At 40.0% G+C, this 23,747-nt stretch overlaps 1 protein-coding gene across 2 annotated transcripts in view; it reads right to left on the reverse strand.

The window, feature by feature from the left end:
* Positions 1 to 23,110, reverse strand: part of GABRA2 (gamma-aminobutyric acid type A receptor subunit alpha2) — a 58,622-nt gene extending 35,512 nt beyond the window's left edge. Inside the window, exons 1-3 of one of the 2 annotated variants that reach the window (XM_074587962.1) lie at positions 22,962 to 23,110; positions 22,213 to 22,301; positions 19,547 to 19,662 (exon numbers count right to left, since the gene is read on the reverse strand). In XM_074587962.1, the coding sequence (XP_074444063.1) occupies positions 19,547 to 19,662; positions 22,213 to 22,283 (187 nt within the window). In that variant the 5' untranslated portion in view covers positions 22,284 to 22,301; positions 22,962 to 23,110. Of the gene's footprint in view, positions 1 to 19,546; positions 19,663 to 22,212; positions 22,302 to 22,741 lie in introns of both variants that reach the window. The other variant, XM_074587961.1, reaches the window with a different exon arrangement.
* Positions 23,111 to 23,747: the final 637 nt, after the last annotated feature.

Consider the following 23,747-nt stretch of genomic DNA (forward strand, 5'->3'; position numbering starts at 1 on the left):
TTCTCAGAAGGTGGAAACCAAAGGTAAACTGACAAAAAAAGAGTCAAGAAAGTTAAGAATAAAGAGAGGAAGAAAAACACATCCTATGGCAGTAGTAAAAGCATTAACTATAAAGATGGCATTTCACATAGTTCCCAAGCACTGGTTTCTTCTGATTCCCTTTCCTTACTTGAACTGTCATGATATCAATACTGAAAAAAAAAAAAAATCAAAATGTAAGAAAAAGCAATAAACATATCGAATTGCAGAAGATTTATAGATCCTTATCTGTTCTTAGCTGGAAGGTTTACTGCGTGCTTTAATTACATTTAAGATTTTACAAAAAATAATTATAATAACCTCCCTCTAAAGATAATAATTTTATTATCTTCATTTTTCCATTCTTGGGAAGCTGAGGCAGAAGGATTAAATGAAGTGTAAGTAATGTGAAGTACAGGTGTTCACCAATCTGGCTTCAGATGTCCGACATTAAGTATCCACACTGGAAAATGTCAACGTCATTGACTCATCAAAAATTAGAAGAGGAGTTCCAAGCTTAGTTAGAGTTGGTATCAGCGCCTTTGTCTATTCCATTATTCCTAGTCTCCTGCTGCTGGGATACCCTTTCTGATGGTCTGGAGTCCTGCTGACTCGTTCCTCGGTAGAAGCGCTGGCTCAGCTGAAGAAGGCTGCTTGGCAGAGAATTTGCAGCGGCTGAAGTCTAAATCGATCACAGGTTTAGTAATGGAGATGGTCAGAAAAGTCGGATGAAAAGGTTCCTCATCAGCATTTACCAATTTGTTAAAATTGGAAATTTCCACAGAGGCAATTAAATTTTGAATTAGTTCCTTTGGACCGCTGCCTGCCAGGCAGTTTTCAAAACTTCCCTGCTTTCTTTCAGATGTCTCTTGTCAGCTGCCTGCATCTCTGAAGGGTTATACAAGGTTCCAGCAATGTGGAGTAGCTAGACATGAACGGCTGGGCACACCTAAGGGATCTTCCTTTCCTGGAGAACTCTGAGGCAGGATTACCTCTCTTGAAAAAATTTTCTGAATATTTCACAAATTTGAGAATGATCTGTGTTTTGCTCATTCCTTCTCTCCTCTCACCAAAATAATCTACAATCCTTTCTGTGCAGAGAGCAGGAACAAAACATGCATGGATCTTTCTAGGTACGTTTAAAAGAAGAGGAGAAAGGAGTGTGATCATTGTGAAATCTTCAGAGTGGACCATCAGCAAGGTTCCAGCTGTTCGTTTGCATGAAGCTGGCTATATTATCCATTAATGTGCTGGGGCTATGTTCACAAGAAAACCTGATAGTTAGATTGGGTTGGACTTTTTTTATTGTATTATTTAATCTGAATTTTCAGTCAATAAATCTGTAAATCCAGGGTTCAGGCAGCTAAAATAAGTATTCTTGGTGGAACAGAGCTTTTAAAATATACATACGCAGTTCTAATGCATAGCATGAAACAATTTCTTACAAACATTATTTTAAATGTAGAGTAAATAGTACCCAGGAGAACACTGCAAGGCTGTAACTGAAGGGCTGCTACAGCATGCAAAAAAAAAAAAAAAAAAAGTGAAAATAAAATACTGCTCTGTAATCGTGTCAACAAAAAAATAAAAAAGGAGGTCAAGTTGCAGTGCTGTGGGAGCCTCAACTGAGGATTTATGAGTTGTTGTGGAAACGCTGTCAAAAGCTTGATGTTACTTTAATTATTTTGCTATAAAAAATTATTTAACTGGAATTGACATTGTTCTGACATTGTAATATGGTCTCCAAGGGCATTCTTGGCAACATTGCCCAAAGGCTTTGAAATTGTCATTCATAATACAAGTTAGGAATTGCACAGGTGAAACAGCCAGGGTCTTAATCCATCAAACACTGTTCCAACTCAACACGCTGCCCTTATCTGACAAGCTCCTTAGTGTGTCTGTTGACAGCTCGAGACACTCCCTGGCTGGTAGGGAATGGGGGTCAGAGGAGGTCACGAGACGTGGAGCCATAAGAGCAGCAAAATCCATAGGGATGCAGATATTTCAAAATACTGTTCTGCCAATTCTTTTTTATATTTGGGTTTGGTGCTTTATGTGACAGTTTTATCTGTCTTAACTCCTCAGCATCTTCACTCATTATCCACTGTTAAATTGCAAGAGTTTCAAAGCCACATGTGCCTACATAAATACACTTTCAATTTGTAAACTAAAGCCAACTGTGAGAAGAAACTAATTCACTTCCCTCCTTGACAGCAGCACTTCACTTCCAATAGCCTCACTCTATCCTTGATCTATTGGCAAGACAATTTCTTAATACGAGCCGTAAGTAAAGTTCTCTTGCAAATCTCCATCTTTAACAAAGCTTACCAGTAAGACCTAGTAATACCTGTAAGTGTTACTGTTAACAGTTGGTCTCTTGATTCAATTTGGTGTAAATGAGACCTGAGTCAGGTGCTCTACTTGATTTCTCATGGTGTTGACAGAAACAAGAATATATTCTGGAGAAAATATTCTGGAGAAAGAGACAGGAATTGAAAGCCAGTAGGCTAACAGACCCTAACTGATTTCCCTCTGAAGAGCTTGTATCTATTAACAGGCATTGTACCATATTCTAAACAAACAGCTCCAAAGGCCTACCCAGAACTCATGAAGTCGGGCAACCTGTAAAGTAATACCATACTCTTGACATAAATACCATCATGTCATTTCGACTAACTGAATACCTGGTCCTGTGTATAAGCCCATTCTTGAATTGGAATTTTTGTGTCAAAAAAGTTGTATTTATTATTCTGAAAATGAATATAGCTAGTCCAAAATTGCAGGAAAATATAAACATGATGGAGAATTTACTGTAATACAAGACTTCAGTTAAAAGTTGGTGCATCTTTAGAGGTGAGACATTCTGACCACTAAGAAAACACACATTAACCTGGAAAAAATGTTTAGCTTAACTGTCAACATCCTTTTCCTCTGTAGCAAAAGATATGACTTAGGAAAACATTTTCAGATACGTTTTTAGCCGAGCTAACATCTTCTTCAGGTGTAGGTTATCCACAAAATGTGCAAAGAATGAAATGCAGGCATATCTGCAACTCAAATGATGTGATATATCTCCACAGCCATTTAATGACTCAGATTTCTCCTGTATGTAAAAGACACTGTTGCAAACTGTAAGAGCAGTGCTTCCAGCTAGCAAACAGAAAATTAAAAAGTTCTTTCTGTGCTGAGTGATACATAATTTTCACATGCATATGACATATTTGGGGTTTAACTCCCACTCAGAAAGAAGGAAAGAGTGCAGATCGCATACACAGACATCTTTACTACTTTGTCTTCTCTCTCTCTACCAAGAGACCTTTAATTTGCAAACCCTATTACTTCAGGTTACAAAATTAAACACAATTCCAAAGCGTCCAAGAGCCTTGGATACAAGCGACACTTCAGGTGCAGTTTTAACTTTATTATAGGCTTCCTCCACAAGTTTCAGAAAGACACTCAAGGGTAGGGCTAAAGACCGATTTTGGTGCCCAATTATCTCTTTGAGTATATTGGACAAGCTCCACAAAGTTATTTAAGCTCCAGGTTTCCATTTAAATCAATAGAAGTTAATCTGAATGTCTCTGTGGTCCAGATCATAATGACTAAATTTTGCACTTATATTTGTCTGAATCCCCTTTAGTCCCAAATTCCTGTCTAACGTTGTCAGTACCTAAAATTCCCTGGCTGCTTATATTTCCACCTTAAGGCAAAAATATCCTGATGCTGCCAAGCAGCTTAAAGAACTGGCTCTCAACCAAGTCCCCATGAGTTCCTCAAACTATAAATAATTACACATTTACTGGGCCAGAAAAACTTTGAGAGAGAAAGCAAGAAAGCAAGCAAGAGACTGATTCCACAGCCTAGCAGTGCTCATGGGATGTAGCAGACATAAATTGAAGTCCTTGCTCAATATCTAATTATTTACACAAAGCAGAACAATTCCTTCCAAAGACTGAGGAAGCGTGCCCTATCTTAGAAAATTCACCTCTGTGGTCAAGACAAACCCTGACACACAGTAACTGAAGTTCATGTCTCTGCTTTAAATCAGAGCACGCACTTGACATGAGGTGCTCGCTCGCTCTCACACACAAGTTTCCATTGTCCCAGGCTACCAGCTACTCTCACAGCTCTTTTCAGGAAAGGAGGAATGGCACGAGTCCTAGAGTGGGCACATCCCTGTTAACAGGTGAAGTGGAGACCGGTAATGTTTTCCTATGCAAACTTGGGTGTTTCACCTGTGTTGGTAAGAAAAGCTGCATGCCTCTCTTCAGCATTTCTTGATAAGTCAGCTTGACAGACCCACACTCAGTTTACTGGCTTTATGAACCACTTTTGCAGGCTGTCCCCACACCATTTCTGAGGTGTGCCAACATGCCTAGCTTTCCCCATGTTCCACAAAGAAGACCTGGCTGTTTGAAGCAATCAGTTGCACTATACGTGGGGTCCAGGAGATATAGGCACTGCAAAACCTAAGCCCTCAGTCTGTATGGGGCTGATTGGCCAAAGACTGTAAATGGCTCTACAGTCCAGCAGTATAAAACATAGGTCTCAGTCCATGTTCTGACACATACGTATTTTATACAAACTAAAACATCTCCAGTGGAAGAAACCACCCTCCCAGAATGATCAAAACCTCTGTGTCTAGTTAACCGTGTTGGAAAGTGGGAGACATGGATTCAGATCCCTTGTCCAAATCAGGTAGAGAACAATTAAGAAGTTTAAGCTAGAACATACTTAATCCCTAATAAGAAGGCTACTGTACTGACTGGTGCAGTCCATATCACATCGAGCCAACCAATCAACCAGTGTCTAGCTTGAATCTTGATGGTCCTTAAACATGAGAGAGTTTGATGCAACCCAGAAGTGCACAACTTAATTGGTTCTTTGCATGGGGAAAAGAAGACATTTAGATACTCTCAGTCATTACTATTGGACTTCACAGACTCTTGGCACCTCAAGCCAATCTCAGAGGTATCAACTGCCAAGTGATTAAGACAACAATTAACTATCTAGACATCTTTCTAGATTTTTTTCTGCTATCTTTTAAACAGAGTATTCCTCCAATTTACAGGTTCATTGCAAAGACATTGATACAACATGGATGCTTTGGTTGTATAAACATCTGAGACAACTGAGTAATTATAAACAGTAGTCTTGACTATGGTAAAATTAACAAAGGGAGAAACAAAGTGTTGAAAATAGGAACAAGAAGGAGCGAATGTAATCATTGGGAAGGGCAATCTAAACACATGGGTAATATGAAATCTGTTCCCATAAAGCCAGACTACTGTGAAATCCACCAAATCTCAATTTATTCCCTTTTCATTACCTCCTCACACACCAAGAAAAAAAGGAAAAAGAATTAAAAAGCATTCAGTTCTAAAATAAACAACAAATGTGAGTTATTTTTAGTTGGAGTTGCACAAAATGTTCAATAGAAGCATGAAAGTGAAAACATAGTTGAGTTTGGATGGATGAAATGTGATCTTGCCGAGACAGGTTACTTAAAAGGTTGAAGTAAAATGAACTTAGCTAACACACAACACATTTGGCAGCAGACGAAAACTAGACGGCATTCAAATGAAAACTAAAACATCAGCACTAAACCTCATCCCTTTAGACACTACAGCTTCCATCAGGATGCAAAGAGATTGTATATAATAACCAGGCTGAGTCAAATGAGACTACTGCATTGTTTAGATCAACTGGATGAGCACGATAAAGCTAAAATGAACCAGACTGCCCCAACGCTGCCTAAAGAACGAGACAGAGGAAGACAGAGAGAACAAGAGCACTCAAGTCTGGAAATGGAAGGGAGCATACACTGATAAAGTGGAGCAGTAATTATTTGGAGTGACCTGAATCAGTGTCATCAGACAAACGGATGGCAAAGTTATTATTCCCATGCAACCACATTTCCATCTAATCTGCTTAGAAGCTTGTGCTATTAGAAAGGAAACTATAACATGTAGGTGAGGCAGAAAAATTCCCAAATTTATTTCAGACTTTAGAAGCTTATATTCAGGAGTCTTTCTCTTTTTTATTTTTAAATATTTAAATTTTATGACATCGGTACCTAGAGTCACGGAACACCCTGTCAAATTCCGCTGCATTACCCTTCTAGACTAATTTCAGGTTTAACCTCTGTGCTGTATTCCAAGCCACAGCATGTATAAATCTTTCCATTTGATACGCTCACTCTGCCAGCCCCTCCTGTACTCCAAAACACATCTCCCCATAACAGCAGTATCATTTTTAAAGAGCATCAGCTTCAAGTTTCTCTTTACAGTCATGAAGTGGCTGAGTCTGGGCTTCTTAAGGTATGTCTTTATTGCACAGTGGCTCCTGACTCACTCAGTTTTAGTTGCTAGCTTATTTGCTTGTTCGTCTCCTTTTACACAGGCCCCGGTGCTTTTCTAGCCAAGATCACTCAGTCTAGATTTTCTCCAGGTTAGATTTCAGGAGCCCCTTTGGCTTATGTTGGTAAACATGTCAACTTGCCAGTAAAAGTACAAATTATGAGAGGCGGCTCTCCTTCAATACCTTCCCACATCCCAAATGTTGAAAAAATCCAAATTCTCATAATTTCCTGGAAGAAAGAATATCGGAGGTTAAAGTCCTTCTGCATCAAGGACATGTGAAATGGCTGCAGAACTCACACTGGCGTGACCAAGGAACTGTGATAACACATACATAATACATAGAGGATTTCACCCCTTGGCTACACGCTACTTTCACTAAGCCAAAACAGACACTGTCACAGTGCTTATTTCCCTTGTTAATTGTTTAATGAAGATTTGGGTAGCATGCCAGAGCCCACTGAAGTCAGTGAAAAAGGCTTCTCCTGGTGCTGGCCAACTTCAGAGGAAGCCTTTGGAGAATGACCGCCTCTCCCTGTAGTCAGCCGTGGCAAAAAGAGTTGGCACCCTGGAGCTGACAGAAACCAGGATGAAGCTCTAGGGAAGAACAGTCTTGCTTGTTCTGTGCCAAACGCTCACTGTCACCAGAGGTTGGCACCCTCCCAAGGCTTGCTGCTATCAGAGCAAAGTATGACATTCACACGTTCCCAACTCCCAAAGGCTGATGGAGCTCCTCTAGAGATCAACAGACTTAAGAAAGCATTGAAAATGATGGTCCTTTCAGATAGACTAATTTTACTGTCTGTGTATAGTGAGTGCTTGGTTATTAAAGTCCTGGATTGTACAGTCATTAAAAATGGAGCTACAGTTCTATTATCTTTTGCTAGACTTGTACTTTGCAGTCAAGCATGACAGGAACCAATGGTAGGAAAAGGTAGTGCCTTTATTTAATAGAGCTGTGCATGCTCTTAATGCATTTTTTGCAGCAAGAGCCTCAAATATATTTTTAATAGGTAATGCTGTATGAAATTCTGTAATAGCATTTGAGAAGATTGTGACACACTGTCAAAAAAACTAGACAGCATTCTAATCCTTCTATCAACCAGCCAGCAGTTCCTATTTTAAGCCAGGTGAAATAACTATGAAGTACAGGAAATTAATGTTTATCCAGGCTGCTGTAATATTCTCAAAAAAGCTAGCACGGATTATTAAGATCAGCTGGAGGTTGTGTGTATGTTAACACCCTAAGTACCCAGGGTGCAGAAGAACAGGTAGGCACACTTTTTCTTTACACTTCCCCCATCCCCACGGTTGCTGAAATGCAGGGAAAGGAGGAAAGAGAGGTGTGGGTCCGAGACACAGCAGAAATCAGACTGGCTGCCAAGCTGCCTTTTTTCTATTCTTAACATTTTTTTGTTTGGCAGGACAACCCATGGGATGGTCATGGATAATAAACGTCTTGCTAAACAGGAGGCCTGACAAACAACGAGTTCATGCCTTGACCCAACAGAGAATCATATTAATACTGAAATCAAACAGGTAGCCCCCAAAAGAGCAAAAAATAATAACACGGACAGTAATGAGGCAATCTTTTTTAAAATCCCATTTTAACATGCTAGTGAGTTGTCAGTTACTCTTCTGTTATATAGTTAATAATAATAAAAAAGGTCTTCGTTTAAGGCTGTGTAATGTGCCTACAAGAAGTGTACTGTAGCACTGAAAAGTCCCACAGCTGAGTCACTTGAATGTCTCCAAGCTACTTTACAGACAGCAGTGTTTCCCAGAATCTGCTCTAAAACATACTCCCAGGACACTCCCAAAGCCTGGATTAAGCAGCCTCAAATTTGTCTTTTATGGTGCCTGTGACAAGAGAATTCCCCTCTGGCTGTCCACGGGACTTTCAGAACCCATCAAGGCTTGGAAAAGGCTGTGGAAAGGCTACATATTTGTGACAGGAATCTGCTTTTGAATATTAAATTAACAAGGTTGGGTTTTCTTTACAGGCAGAAAATACAAAACGGTATCTTTTTTTTCTTTGAAACAATGCCTAATATGAGTTTAATTAGAATCCAGTTTCTTAAAGTGCATGTTCTTCTAAGTAGATACTATGGCTTCATGAAAATGCAGACATCTACTACAGAATATTATTTTAAAACAATTGGTTGTTTTATAAATAGCATATTATGCAGTAGCAAACAAGATTATCTCTTCATTTTTTTATGGTCAACTAAAGACAAAATGCCTGTACAAAAATAAAGGATTCTCTGACAGCTTTTAGCACCCAGCAGATGGAAAGGGATTATTAAGGATGTGACCATCCCCTTATCTCAAGCAACAGGCATTTATATTTCTCCCTTCTCATCTTTATTTATTTAGCTAGTTTTCCATGAGGAAATATCTTCCCTTTTGTTCAGAAACTGCATGAGGCAATGCAGTACCAAGTTTAAACGTTTAAAGATCTAGTAGAAATAAGTTCACTGTTTGGTACTCAATTAACATTACAGATGCTGATAAGGACAGTCCATGAAAGGCCACGGCATGCTCTCAGGATGGCAGAGGGGTTTTATCAACACAGCACTGAATCTCAGGCTCAAAATCCTGTTGTTCCTCATTTATGTACTCCATACTACAACTGGTCCTCAGCCTCTTTTCATCCAGAGGGACTTCCTTCCTCATTCAGTGAGCCTATAAATTCTGAAAAATATAAATTACCTGAAATAATGAGAATAAAAATGCACCTACAGTAGCCTTTAGATTGTCACTCAGAAGGAAACATCTAGAACATTAGGCTGGTGTATTCAGGGCAGGAATTGTCCCTTCAATCCACCTCTAAATTCTTAGAGATAACTGCAGACTCTCCTTCCCCCCCCCCGCCCATTCCCTTTCTGCTCTCTGGTGGTGTGCTGCAAGGCTCGCACACTTGAGGGAATGGAAAAGGATGGCTCTAATAAATCCCAATCTTCTGACAGAAGTGGTCTGAAGAACCTATTATCTTTGGACAGTTGAGAATGGATACAAGAAAGAAAAAGCAAGGAATGTGCTGGAAGACAACTACCTCTCTTGGATGAGAGAATCAGCACCAAGCAATGGAGACCAACAAAGAAAAGAAGAACTAATGACAGGACAATCTTCCAGTCAGTAGATACATTGCTTTTCTGGCATTCAGGTATTTAAGGGAGTAAGAGGATGCAATTTTTTTTAAATTAAAACAGAAGAAGGTATTAAACGCAGATAGGTAACTCCAGGAAACTACATTCACATGAAAGATCACAAACGCAAGCTATAAACGCTTCAAGAAAAAAAAAATAGGAGTTTCAAAAAACAGCTTATCTATCTTTCCAGGTAGAATATATCTTCTGTATAAACCTCTCCACTGAGATCAAATATGTTAGAAATTATGTGACCTATGAAACAGAGCACTGTACTAGGCTTGGAGACACGGATCTGTTCCATTACCAATGGCGGATCATACCTCCCGGTTACTTCAGGCTGATGTACCTTTTGTACTTACTCAGACATAAAAGTCGTCCCTTTTGCAAAGGACCCTGAGTTCTCTGATACGTTTTCAGTGTCCCTGATGTAAGAAAAGCCATGATGTACATATAATGGACATGTAGGTTTTAGAGCGTACATCAGTTTTTAACTGATTCTTCTTCTATAGGTGTCAGAACATAATGAAGATCAGTGGTCCATAGCACCGAATTTGGATTGCAATCAACTCTATTAGTCATAACACTACAGAGCTACAAGTTAACTTACAGTTTGTAAAAAAGCACCGATTAAGCAGATGGAACATGAGGCATCCATGTTTTCCCCAAACCAATTGCAGATTAGGATGCATGGTCTCTACTGATTCAACAAAAAAAATGCATATGCAGGACCAAATATGTATGTATGGACATAAAAAATAAATGTAATTTGGTCAGATGCAACTAAATCCAATCTCTGACCGCAGCGACACAACTCTACTAAAATGTTCAATGTCCTCTGATGTGCGCCATGATCCCAGGTAAGGGGGAAATTGATTTACACTGCTTTCACAGAGTTAACTGCTCTAATTATTAAATAGCCCTCAACATATGGCAAGGAATTACAGAATGTAAATCAAGAGCCATGTGCTACAAAGTAATCACACAAATGGCTCCCAAACAGCAACACCGCTTCCAGAAGGTTAGCGGAATCGTACCTTCCTGATGTGCAGACAATTTCAGAAAAGTAGTGCTGACACACTTTGCATTATAAAGCAAACTATTATTAGGATGACAGTGGTAAACAAAACTTCCTTTAGCTTGTGATTAATTTAATTTGAACATTAACCTGAAAAAAACAGACATAAAAATGTGTTTAAAGATTAATCTTGGCATATTAAAGTGCTTTGATTCTTATCATTAAAATTTATTAGACTTTTGACAGTATTAATTCAAAAATCTTCTGCCGATGCTTTAATTTAGCAGGCTGGTGAATTGTACAGCAACACAAAACGTTATCCGATATATCCTCTATAGCCGCTTTTTGAGACAGATGACTCATAGTTGAAAAATATTAATGCCATAAATTTAAATGCACGCATATACCATAATGATAAAACTGCTTACGTTATTCTACTTTCAAGTTTCCAAAGGGTATTTTAAAAAACCATCATTCAGCTACCTTAACCTGCCAGTTGTTTAAAAGTGGCCAATGTTTAGCATCACCATTTTATCTCCCTCCTTCACTCGCCATCTCTTTTGTCCTGCCCTTTCCCCGGTTCCCTGCTTATAGTGGTTTTCCACCTTGGCTTGTATTACCCTAACGCTAGGGCAGTGAAAAAGAGTGGGATATTCTACTTGATATCTGTTTCTTGGAGTCTTTAGAAGCTACTGTTAGATACTAATAGTAGTCACTAATAAGAGCTACTAATACCAACAATTAATACAGACTAAAATACTGTAAAAAACAAAGCAGACACAGTTTTAATGTACAGGCAATTACAATGTCCTTCTGCACGATCCTTGTTGATGAAATACCTCTCTCCCTACACACTACTCATTCTAAAAATCGGATGCGCTAGATTGTGCGTTGAAAAGGTTATTGTTAAAAATGGTCAGGAAATGGTGGCACTCCAAGAAAGCAGAAGCAGGAATATGTAGTCAGGAGTACTGCCAGAAGCAACAGATCCATCTCAGACCACTCAACAACACCAACAAAATTGTACTGGCACAAAAGGAAGGACATGCAATCTGTGCGTAGAGAAGGATCTTTGCTTTTCTGCCTACCCAGGAACCTGCCTTCGCATCATTTCAACCTCCCCGATCCAGCTTCATTAGCTATGAAATCTTTTGGGCAGCTGGATGTAAGCAGCTGTGCCTGGGAGGAGGGGAAGGCAGGTCTGGGTTTCATACCACACCAAAACCAAAAAGCGAAAGTAGACAGCTGCATCTACACAGCATGTCTGGCCTGGATTTGGGGAAAGCTACATTTAGACGGAGCGACATAAATTCACGGAATTTTGTTCAAAGAAGGTGGGCATTTTCTAGAAGAATGTATGAAATAGGTATTTAGAAAGGGAAAAGGCAACTATGAAAACAGAAGAAGAAAAAAGGAAGACCTCCCTCAGGACGCTTCAGAAGGGCAGGGTTTGGAGGCTCCCGGGTGCTTGCTGAGGAGGTGTTGAGCTCTAGGATACACAGTGTTGTACAGCTTTCCAGTTCCCTCTACACGGCCCATCTAATGATGACAAAGTAAACTGGGAATGATTCGATGAAATACAGTGCCTCTCCTTCAAAATACTGTCTTTTCCCATATTTAACCCTTTTCAGGACTCCAGTGGGAGTAGAAAAACGTGGCTAGAGTCACTTTCAGTCACAGATTCTGCTGAATGTTAGAAAATCCAAGGCAAAGACCATAAAAAAGGCTGTCCTCTGCATTTTTCCAGACCATGCCCATTTACCCCAAATCTTCTATTCATCACAGTGGATGGTTCCAGTGGAACAATAAGCTCAAGAGTGGTACAATGCTGTGCATTCTGCTGTCCTTAGGCAGTATAAACCTTTCATTTAAACAGGTATTTTTACTAGCGTTATCTTCCAGAACTGACATTCTAAATTTTATTTTTTCACAGTTGCCAATTAAGATGGAAAACTTCAGCCATTACTTCAGTGTCTTGCTGGTTGTAGGTCACAGAATCTTAGAATAATTCTGTTTAAAAAGCACCTGCGGAAGGCCCAAAGCAGAGCCAGCTCTGAAGACAGATCAGGTTGCCCAGGTCACCATCTGTCAAATTTTGAATGTCTCCACAAAGACGGAGACTCCGCCACTTCTCCGAGCAACCATTACCTCTGCAACTGTGTTGAAAATCACCACTATTGGCCTAATAGTTATGAGCTTGCTAGTAAAGGTAAAGGGCGGGGGGAGTATTATTTCGTCGTTTTTTTGTCATTTTAGGTTACGCCTCATAAATAAAAATAATATTGTTCCATTGTTTTCACCACAACCAGGCCTTGAATGGAGTAGAAGCCTGTTGTGCTATGCAGAATATAAATACATAGTAAGAGGTCTGTCTCATGGCGGTTGTTAATTTATGGGGTGCTAAAATACAGAAAATATACTTAAATATATGTTAAATAGATATTTGCCATTAGAGGCTGCAAGAGCTAAGGTTAAAAAAACACAACCTTTTAGTGTAACCTAGAATACTATTAAATTTGTATTACAAAATGTGTCTTTGTTGCTACAGAATGACTAACATTTTTTTTTTCATTGTAAGCAACGCATACATTGATTTCTACATTTTAAATTCACTTTTTGCTTGGTTAAAATCCACTACTAAAAATCCATGAAATCCATTAAAATCCCCCAAAGATATCCTGGATGAATTTCTAATGCGCTTAAATATTTCTGAAAACGTTTCGGAGTTAGATTATTTAAATAATAATTATATTTCCAATTCAGGTGGCATTACACAAATTGTACCATTTCACAAGGGTAATAAAAATTTTGGAACTATAATATCGCAGTCCTTTGGTACGTGGCTATTAAAACTAGTCAGCCTGAGTGAGAAGGAGCTCTATATTTCGGATGGCAAACTCGTCGCAAGATTTATGTAACATGATAAGAGGCCTCAGTGGGAAGCAGTCAACAGCAGAACACCTTGGATATCAGCAAGGCCACTGCTTTTCAACCAGTTTCTAAATAACCCAGAATAAACGTAATGCTGAAAAAGGGCGATGTTTGCCTTAGCCCATCAAATCTGGCTGAAAAATTAAACCATCCCGTCAGCCTGATTTACAATGAGCTCCAATGAGCTCCACAGAAATCGGCAGTATCTGCTTTCATGTCTTCCTTGCAGCTGAGATAAAAGTAAGCAAAGCCTTAATTCAGCCTTGGTGTCATCAGCAGTATTTCTAGCATTAGGAGCGAATGCTGATGCTTTGCCAGGAGAAGAGAAAAAAAAAAAAGAAAAAGAAAAAAAAAAAAAGAGAGGAAAAAAGTACTGAATATACATGTTCGGTGCACTGGGAGATCCTCCCAGACAAGCTCCTTTATAGGCACGTAAACTTTCCTGTAAAGTACCTAGATTTTTGTTAACTGTTTAGAAGCATAGCATTTTGCTACTTTTTACAGTGCAACACATTCCCCGATTGCAATGCTCTGCACAGCTGTAACATTAATTTTATTTTTATATTTTCACTGTTGATTTATCCACACTCTTTCAATAAATAAATAAATAAAATAAATAAGCTTTGTCCAGCTCCTCAGCCACTAGACTACCCTACATCATTTCCGATGGTTCGTGCTTCAGTATCACAACAATTTGTGAGGGTTTTTTATCCTTCCACTTTCCTAATGATTCATTCCCTAGAATGCTTACAGCTACTGATCTAGTTCTGCTCTTGGATTTTAGCACCATCTGCATGCCCTGGATAACTAATTAAATGAGATTTTCATATCCTCCCCTCTATTGCTTTTCCATTTTTCACAAGGAATGCTTTTTTGCCAATATACATTATCGACAGCTCTAACATAAATTAATCTGAGGTTCTCGCTGACTCCTCTGAAAGCACTATTATGGCCAGATTCCATGTGACCCTTCCAGGTAGGCCCAAGAAAGTGCATACAGTGGTTTACTCCTTTGTATCCCGGCATAGCTACATAGATAGTGGGCTTTCAGAAAATGCAAGTGCTGCTCTGAATCACTCCGCACTAGCACCAGCAGGGAGACATTACCATTTCCAAAAGATGAAGCTGGAGCAAAGAAGGGCTAAGGAAGCAACCAGAACTGAGCAGGGCAACTGCACTTCTTTCCTTTGAAAACAGTAGTGAAAGCTTTCCCGTAGTGTTCTGCAGCAGAAAGAGTTGAAGGACCTTCTTTTATGATACCCTGAATGCACATCAAGCATGGTGAGGCTGACAAACACCGCTAAATTTTGAATGCCCAGGTAGGGGACTGCGACAGCTACAAATTCTTCTAAAGCTGATCAAAAACTCTGAATCACTGAGATATATAAATATACTGCCCTAAATTTAACATATTCCAGATTATCAGCATATGATCACAGCCTGGTTTCATGGCAACTGAAGACATACAACTCTCTGATAAACACACGCAGACACACACACACATATATATATCTCTCCTGATCTGAGGGGAAAAAGAAAGGGTTTTCAGTGGGAAAATGTTTTTTTCCCTTTTAGCTCATATTGGTGAGCACATCATACAACTTTTGATCCCAGAGTCTGATACTCTACACTACTGCACCGATTCTGTGCAATGATGCATCCAGTGCTGCAAAGGTGAACGACCATACCTCCAAGCGCCCACTGCTCACCATCTCTCTCACAGCAATAATCCTTCTCCGTGCTCTTCGGTTTTCCTGCTCAATTTATTTACAAAATCTTGGGGGTAAAAAAAGGTTTTGGTATGTCTATAAATGAAACACAATGGAGAGTCTTATTTAAAGTAATCAGAACATCTGAAAGTCATTTTGCAGCAGAGATGGATCATTCAAAATGGAACCATGGTGGCATTTAGTTTTCACCTACCTACTGTCTCATCTTCCTCAGTTTTTTTTAAGAACCAAAATTGACCTCTCTGGCTACAGTGAGAATGCCATTCCGAAGCTGGTGAGATTGACCAGAGTTTGTGGAAAGATCCTCAAAATGGTATAAATTTGCATAGCTCTTTTCGATATCAATATGGCAGTTGAAAATCTGGTCTTCAGGCTATGAAGTCCAGTCCTCCGTCCTCATCACTACCCTTTGTGGGTTTTTTTCAAGATTTGAATTTTGTATTTTCTAAGTCTTGTATTCAATTATATTTTATAAATTTGGGAGAGTAAAACAGACAGAAGTTCTATAGCTGCTGGAAATGAGCAATTTCAAACGTGAGAAAGCAGAGCAGGCTGAATAGCTTATGGAGATGGTAAGACTACTCAATTACCCAACATGATATCAATATCCGAGCACCATCTCCGTTCCTTCTCTCTTCCTTCCTCTTTTTCATCTCTAAAAAGCAGCTACTATTTTAAAAAATATATATGCTTTTGCTGATAGACCTAATACCCAAGAACATCAACATACTAAAAGAGGGGATTGCCTTAATCAGTGTCCCTTTTTCTTTTAATTAGGTCTGTCCATGGGGCAGAGGAAAGCAGACAGAGCAGACAGATAATTCAACCACCTCCAGATTTGAAGGCAGCTGTATCTCAGCTTCAGTATTCTGTTGTCTCATTACTTGAAGATCTAAATTCTCTTTTGGTCCCTTGCTTAGCTTTAGTGTCCATTGTTTTGTGGAGTTCTTTTTCTATATGCTAATAAAAATCAAAGGATTTATGGAAAAGTGGCTACCCTAAGTGTCTTGCAAACATTACAGCAAACAAATAGAAGAAAATACCTTAATGATTTTGAGAAAAACCATAAACAATCAAACTCTTTATGAATTGTCATTTGCATGGCTGTATTTCATGCAAATTGGGAAATGACATACAAATGACAGAAGGAATTTGTTTTGAAACCAAACTTGTAATTTTTTTTGATGTCTAAACAGAAATGGCATGGAATGTTTGTGTGAAATGGTTCATGTCACAACTGCAAATGCAGTCAAGAGTGTTCCAGCTGCAATCCTGTGCTTAGCATAAAATGAATACAGAGGAAAATTCATCTCCCCTTGAATACCCTCATGCCTATCCGTATCAACACCGTAAGTCAGGGTATTATCTAAATCATATGAGATGTCTCTGGCTTCAGGGGATAGTGTGGTGTCTTCTTTACCCTGCCCACACACATTTTGCAGGCTATTTCATCACTATAGTGTTCATACATCCTTCAAGGATCCCAGCTGCCAGGACAGCCAATAATCAACAGCCAAAACCTGTTTATATGACAGATCTGCATCACCAGTAAAAGTTAAAGCTGCCTCAACAGCCTAGAGAAAACAGTACTCAGTTCTGAAATGTATCGATATACCAGTAAAGCACCGAGTCACACCAAGTCGCCCAGTAAAATTAATTCTAAATCTACCCCTAAATTCAAGAATGAATTCCCAAACAGGCAATTACTAAATTGAATTTATATACAGTCTTTGAAGGAGCCTATACGTTTCCATTTTGTTGGTAACTAGCGAAAACGCCAGTGTTAAGCTAACACTTTTTGTCATCAAAAACATTTTTGAGATGGATAGTTCTTTACAATGAGACGAATTTTTGCTATAAGACATCTCTGAAAATGTCTTTCACAACAGGTGAAAGTGAGCTGGTGAACAACTCTTGCTTTCAGAAGACTCTAAAAGAACCCATCTCAGACCCTGGACTATTTCTGTTGTAGCACGTTGGGCCAGATTACGATCTCCGTCATAGTAGCGTAGCAGGACAACACAAGCTGCTGTGCCAAAGTAAATGCTCTACCGGTTTCAATTGAATTGTTTCAGATTCATGTAAATGCAAGTGGAAGAGAACTGAGACCGAGTATATTAAATTAATGACGTGTGGCCTGGTCAAAATGCGGTAGTCTGCGCACAAACGCTTTTAGAAACTATCAGGACTCACTAGGCACATAGTATTTAAAAAAAAAAAAAAAAGAATTATTTCCATTTTTCTTTTCAGAGTACAGATTAATAGAGAAAAAGGAATAAAGTGCTACAAAATTCCTGGAATATGAAACTCCGTAATTACTCAGCATTACGTGCAACAGCATTGTTTGGTATTTTTCATATCATGGATTATCACAACTGGCTTTTACAAGTGTCCTTTTAAACTACAAGAATCCATCCATCCACAACTGAAGGATTCTTGCAGATTAAGATTAATGTATCATGAATCATCACGGTTTAATATGCATGACACAGTTTCATTTCACACATGTTCTGCATGGGTTGATTGCCATGTATGCCAATATCAAACAGATGTTAATTCTTTAATTTTTATGCTCCCAAAGTATATTTTAATTGCCTAGGAGGCCTGGCAAAGAAAAAGAGGGAGGTATTTTGACGTAGATTTAGTAGAAAACCTAAAATAAAAATCCATTAGAAAAAAAAAAAAAATTAAAATTCATGTTTTCAGAAATATAAATGTTAATATTAAAAAGAATACACGATATGCAAAGGAATTGCAGACTGTTCTCATTAACTAGCACATTCCTTTTTGTAAACAAGAAAAGAATTTTTCATTATTTTTGTAATAAACCCCATGATTTTAAACACCCTGCCAATTAAACACAAGCTTTGTGAGATGAAATGTTTCGGCAAGTCACCTGCAAGGCATTGTATGTTTACACTACGTCTAAATTCTTAAATTCGGGTATTTTGCAAAGAAATTGAATCTCCGTGGAAAACATCACTACATAAATTCTCACATCAACAGCGCCCTACGTCTCATTTTATGGATCACCTAAATTAAAAAGTCCTTAAATATAAAATGAGTCGCCACTTGTTCAGAGGCCAGGAATGGAAATGAAAAGATAACCCAGGTTAAGATTAATGCATAACGAGAAAGCTGGTTCCAGCCAGCGCCAGCTCCCACTTTATGCTGTGTCAGGTGCAAGCCAAAGATGCTCCAGAACCGGAGCAGCAGCAGAGCCACAGGTCAGGATGGAAGAGCGTTGGCTAAAAACTGTGAGCTTTGACTAATTCCTCATTTGATCCAATGGAGTGGTTGTTAGCTTAATTTCCATGGAAGTCGGGGCAGGTCCCTAGCTTTGGGCCTGATCGTACTGAAATCAACAGGAAGAGGAACGGCTCCCCGGGATTTTGCACGAGAATTAGTTTTAGCAAGCTGAAACAGTCTCCAGCTTGAAAATTACAATTACCAAAACTGTTACGAATAATAAAAATAGTAACAGTGTTATATTCGATACATAAATATTTATGTTAGATAGTATAAATAGCAGATAGAATATCTACAATAGTAGTAGATAAAATTATATCAAAACCAGGACATTCTGCCCCTCCCCATACCACAGAGCTCTTTTTGCACAGCAATACTTCCAACACCAAACAAATTATTTACATTTCTTGATTACATCCTTACATGAGCTGGCATACAGCTTTAAAATGAAAATGTGAACTGACATTTTGAAAAATAAGTGACAGTCATGGCACAAGAGGGCAGTGACCTCTGTCCTCCAGTATTCCCTTTTTTCTTTTTTTTTTTTTCATGCCCAAATACATGCAAGGTACCCAGAAACAAAAATGCTAATTGCCAGGGAAACCCTAATTCCAAGGAAGTCAAAAATACAACATTCTCATTTAATTTAGTGGGACAAGGAATGAATCTAAAATGTGGATTTTACACACACCACACAAAAGACTTGTGCAGATTTCTGAAAACACACACTCATCGCATTGCAGGCAATCAAGCCTGCAACCCTTGCTCAACCAAAATTCCCTGACTGGAATAACAGCTTCAGATGTTGTTTTTGTTCTCATTCTGGTTTACTATGTTAAATCGTCAGACTTTTTTTTCTTTTTACTTAAGATAAACGTGTGAAAGTGCCTCCTTTCCATTCATAGATGTTATCTTCCTCAAACTTCAAATGATTCAGCTGGGTGAATACAGAGTTATAAATAATTTATCAAGATACATACCAGTTGTTAAAGGAGAAAAAAAAAAAAAAAGCCCCGAAGGAAGAATATCACTGCATAAAATCTGAACATTAAAAATTATTTTTCAAAATCAATCTTTAATTGCTTTTATTACCTCCTAGTCCAGGTCTGAGACGATTATCATAACCATCCAGAAGTCTGTCTAGAATTCTTGTGAAGATGGTGATGTTATTCTTAGCTTCGTCTTCCAGGGAGTCAGCCAGCACTGATCTAAATGGACATTTCACATTTTAGAAAGTGCTAGATATGTTTTAATGTACACTCAACATGCAGTTTTTGCAGGCTGGCCTTGAATATTTAACTGGCTGCCTTCTAACAGGAAAGGTGTAGTTAGGAGTATACGAATACACAATTCACACATCACATGTTCGGAAACATAAGAGTAGACGATACACTATTTAAAATTTCTAGGAATTCATTTTCTGGTAGCTTTTACTTCTAGTCAACATCGCATCACCGCAAGGGCTCCTTCAAGCTCCGCTAACGCATTTGGCTGTGCAGGTACAAAAGCCCAAAAGAGCTTCCCGGCCCCCGGTGGCATGTCACTCCCAGACCCATCACCCCAGTTCCCACACACAAAACTGTCTCCTTCCAGCTCTATCCTATCTGTCCTCACCTAAGGATACTCTATCTCTGGATAAATCCTGTGGATATGCTTCCACCCAATGGTCATGTAACGTACATGACCAGAAGAACTAACATGAGGGAAAACTCCAGCGATCATGCTCAGGGAGTCCTCTGATGTCAGCGTTTGGTGGGTGGGAACAACAATGCTGACGAGCAAGCTGCAGGCTAGCTGTGGATAGCCTTCATCTTCCTAAAATGCTGTCTTGTTATAAAAAAAACCACTATCTGCTGCCCCACTAGATGCAGACAAACCTTATAATAGTTGGATAGAAAAAAAAAAAAAATCATAAACGAAGCATTAAGAAGAATCTATAGATCGACGATTGTTTCAAACTTTCCCAATAAAGAAAGAGATGTTACAGCTTTTATGGGTCATATCTCCGTGGAAAACACCAAGGGCTGGAACATGAATCTGTTGCCCAGCCAGCTGTGGGGGCGAACAGTCCTCCCGGACCTGGACACCCGGACCAAGGGGGAAACACTCCCATGCCGAAAGCCTTGCACAAGTGAATGTTCTTCTGCCAACAATTTTAAGCGCCCTGCATGTGAAATGCATAAGCTCATCACTCTTACCTATTTAATACCAGAATATTAGTACCAAGGAAATAAAGCATCATGTGCTACACGCATTATCATTTAAACCTTTCTCAGCCATTCAGATTATTACCCTGAAGTGTTTATTTGTCACCTGGAAATGAACTACTGATCGAGGCATGCCGAATGCCACAAAAACAAGCATGTTTTCTCCCTCTCCTAACCAAAAGTAGGTTTGGGTGACGTTTTCCCTAGAGCAAGCGATAAAATGATTAAGGACAGGGCTTTATGTCGGTCCCCAGTTCAACAGCACGGAGGAAGTATTTAAATGTAAATCATTGCAGTCTGTGCTTTCCATCACACAAACCACGGAATCGCCCAAAACCAGATAACTTATAAAAGACATAACAAAACGTCATGTGTGATTTTGCCAGTGTGAGTTTTTTCTTAGTTTTAATTACTGGATGGCTCATTTTTAATTTTTAATTTACATTTATGTCTGTACTGTCAGTCCCTGCCATTTTTTAAGCTTCTTTTTGAGATACAACAGTTTTTTTTGAACTCAAGATCCCACTGAAAAAAAATTAGATCATACAATTATATCAAATTAGGGTCAAATTCTGCAAACTTTACTCAGGCATAAACTCCTTAATTACGCATGTAGTCTCTTTGACGTCAGTGAGATTACTCACTTGAGTAGGGTTCGCAGGATCTGGCCCACTGTGACTCAACTAATACTGCACCATAGTTAGGGAGAAAGTGCAATAGGAAACATAGTTGCAGGAAATATTGTGTTCACTGGGAAATTGATAAAAATAAATGCAGACTTTCAAAATCATAGGAAACTTGCATTATTTGGCTTACGATCCTTACCACATTAGGACAAGACCTACTGCAGTCTGAACCAAAGCAGGTAAACCGAAGTTAGAAACTACAATTAATTGCGTGTTTAGGGGCTATAAGCACCACAAAACCATTACGTGATAAAAATTACTTTCTCTTATGTTGTCACTTTAGAAATGGAGAACTTTAAACAACATAAGAAAAGTTGATTAATAAATGAGGCTATTATTATATGGGATTGTGAAGTTGTATGCTATCTCCACCTAGAGGTTTAAAGCTTAAATATCATTTTGAATTCTGTTATGTTGACCAAAAAAAAGACAAAAAAAAAAGGCATGCCCGTATTAAAAAATATGTGAGCGTTACTTTAGAGGCTGTGATTTGCTATTTGACTTCACGATAATCTATTTCTCCATCTTAACTGTTCTGTATGGTACAGGATCACAGCGATACAGTAACTCCAATTAATCTTTAAGATCCCAATAAGGCATTTAAAGGAATTATTTTTTTTAATGGTGAAATAAAGCATCAAACCACAAAACGTTTAAGGGCAAGAGATTAGGCTTATATGGTTCTTAGACCACCTTCTACTGCATTTGCTGTGGAAACTATGTAATACTGCATTCAGACAGCTAAGAAAGATTTTTTTATGACATTACTACATACTATACTTTTATAACCTCTCACGCAAGCTTACCCTTAGCAGATTGTAACATGCATGTTTGCACCGAGCAACAAAATGAAACGTCCTCTCACCTTGTTGGTAGCCACACCAATAAAACCAGCAGAACCAACTGCATCTCGGAGAGTGCCAGCTTCCTCTTCATCGCTGCTCTTCGCAAAACCTAACCGTGCAAGAAAAACACAAACCCGCTCTCAGCTACAGCCAGTCCCGGCCAAGCAGCGCTTTCAACTTAACCCGAGGAAAAAAAAAAAAAATAAAAAATGTCACTTCAGTGGAGAAAGGCAACCACTGGCTTTTCTGCAGCACTTTTCACTCCTAGCAACTTATGGTATCTCCATCTTTCCCAACGATCCTGCTCTGTGCAAAGAGGCAACGTATGATCAAAAGTGGCATGTGAGCAGACGCATCAGATGCTTTCCTTTGCCGTAAGCCGAAAGCCCCGAGACGAAAAGGAACAAAAAATAAATAATTTGTTAAAAAAACACCACCAAAAAAAAAAAAAACCCTATGCATAAAAAGACCGGGTTTTTTAACCATTCCTCGCCTCACTACGGCACACCGCAGCCGGGGGGGGCGGGCGGGGGGGGGGGGGGGACTCACGCCATTCGCAGGGGCTCGGTGCGGGGGGACCGCGGGCGAGCCGCCCCCAGCCGCCGCCACCGCCGGGCGCCCAACACGTTTGACGGCGGCTGAGCACAGCACCGGCGACAGCGGGGGGGAGCGGGGCGACGGGGGGCGGGGGGAAGGTAGCCCCCTCCTCCCCCCCCCCGCGCGCAGGGCGACAAGTTGCCGACCGCAGCGGAGCCCCGGGGACCCCTACCTGGGAGCGGGGAGAGGGGGGGGGAAGGAAGGAAGGGATGGAGGGATGGATGGATGGATGGATGGATGGAGGGCGCCGGCGGCGGGGAGCGCGGGGCGGCGGCGGGGAGCGCGCGCGCGCGCGGCGGGCGGTGCGCGGGGGCGGAGGCTTCCGCGGGGCGCGGTGCCGCTCCGCGGGGGTGGTTGTCGGGGCGTCGTGCCCACCGGCTTCCAACACCCCCCCAACCCCTCCCCGGGCCGGCGCGGCGGGCAGGGAGGATGCAAGTCACCCTGCTAGGGGGTGGGGGGGCTTCCGCGGGCGCGGTAACTTCGCGCCCGTGAAGGATAAATAGAGGCGAACACAACGATAAACCGCATTTTTCCCCGTGCCCCTTCTCAGGCTTTCAGTCACCTCTTGCTAAGTAGGGGTTTGCTAGGGCATAAGCCAAACGACCCCTCCGAACCTCCGGCTCCCACCCTCCGCCGAGCCCGGCTCATTAATATTCCTTTCCCCACTTGCCCATTGGCACAGTCTAATTGAAATGCAGAGAGAAGGAAAGCCTGTCATTTAAAGCGAGCTCAGGATGCAGGCAGCCGAGAAAACAAATCTTGCGCTTTTTTTTCCCTTCAGATAGCATTACTTTCTGTTGTATTGTCTTTTAAAGCACTTTGCCCTCCTTTCCTATGCCCAGTTCTTCTTTGGGAGTAACTGCTAGGATTCATTCCCATTGAGTTTAGGTTTTCCAGCACAAGTAGATCAGGACAGGCTTGACAATTAAAGATAAGGGCTTATATTTAGGGTACCCTC

This window comes from Larus michahellis, chromosome 5 (genome assembly GCF_964199755.1).
Source record: "Larus michahellis chromosome 5, bLarMic1.1, whole genome shotgun sequence".
NCBI lineage: Eukaryota > Metazoa > Chordata > Aves > Charadriiformes > Laridae > Larus > Larus michahellis.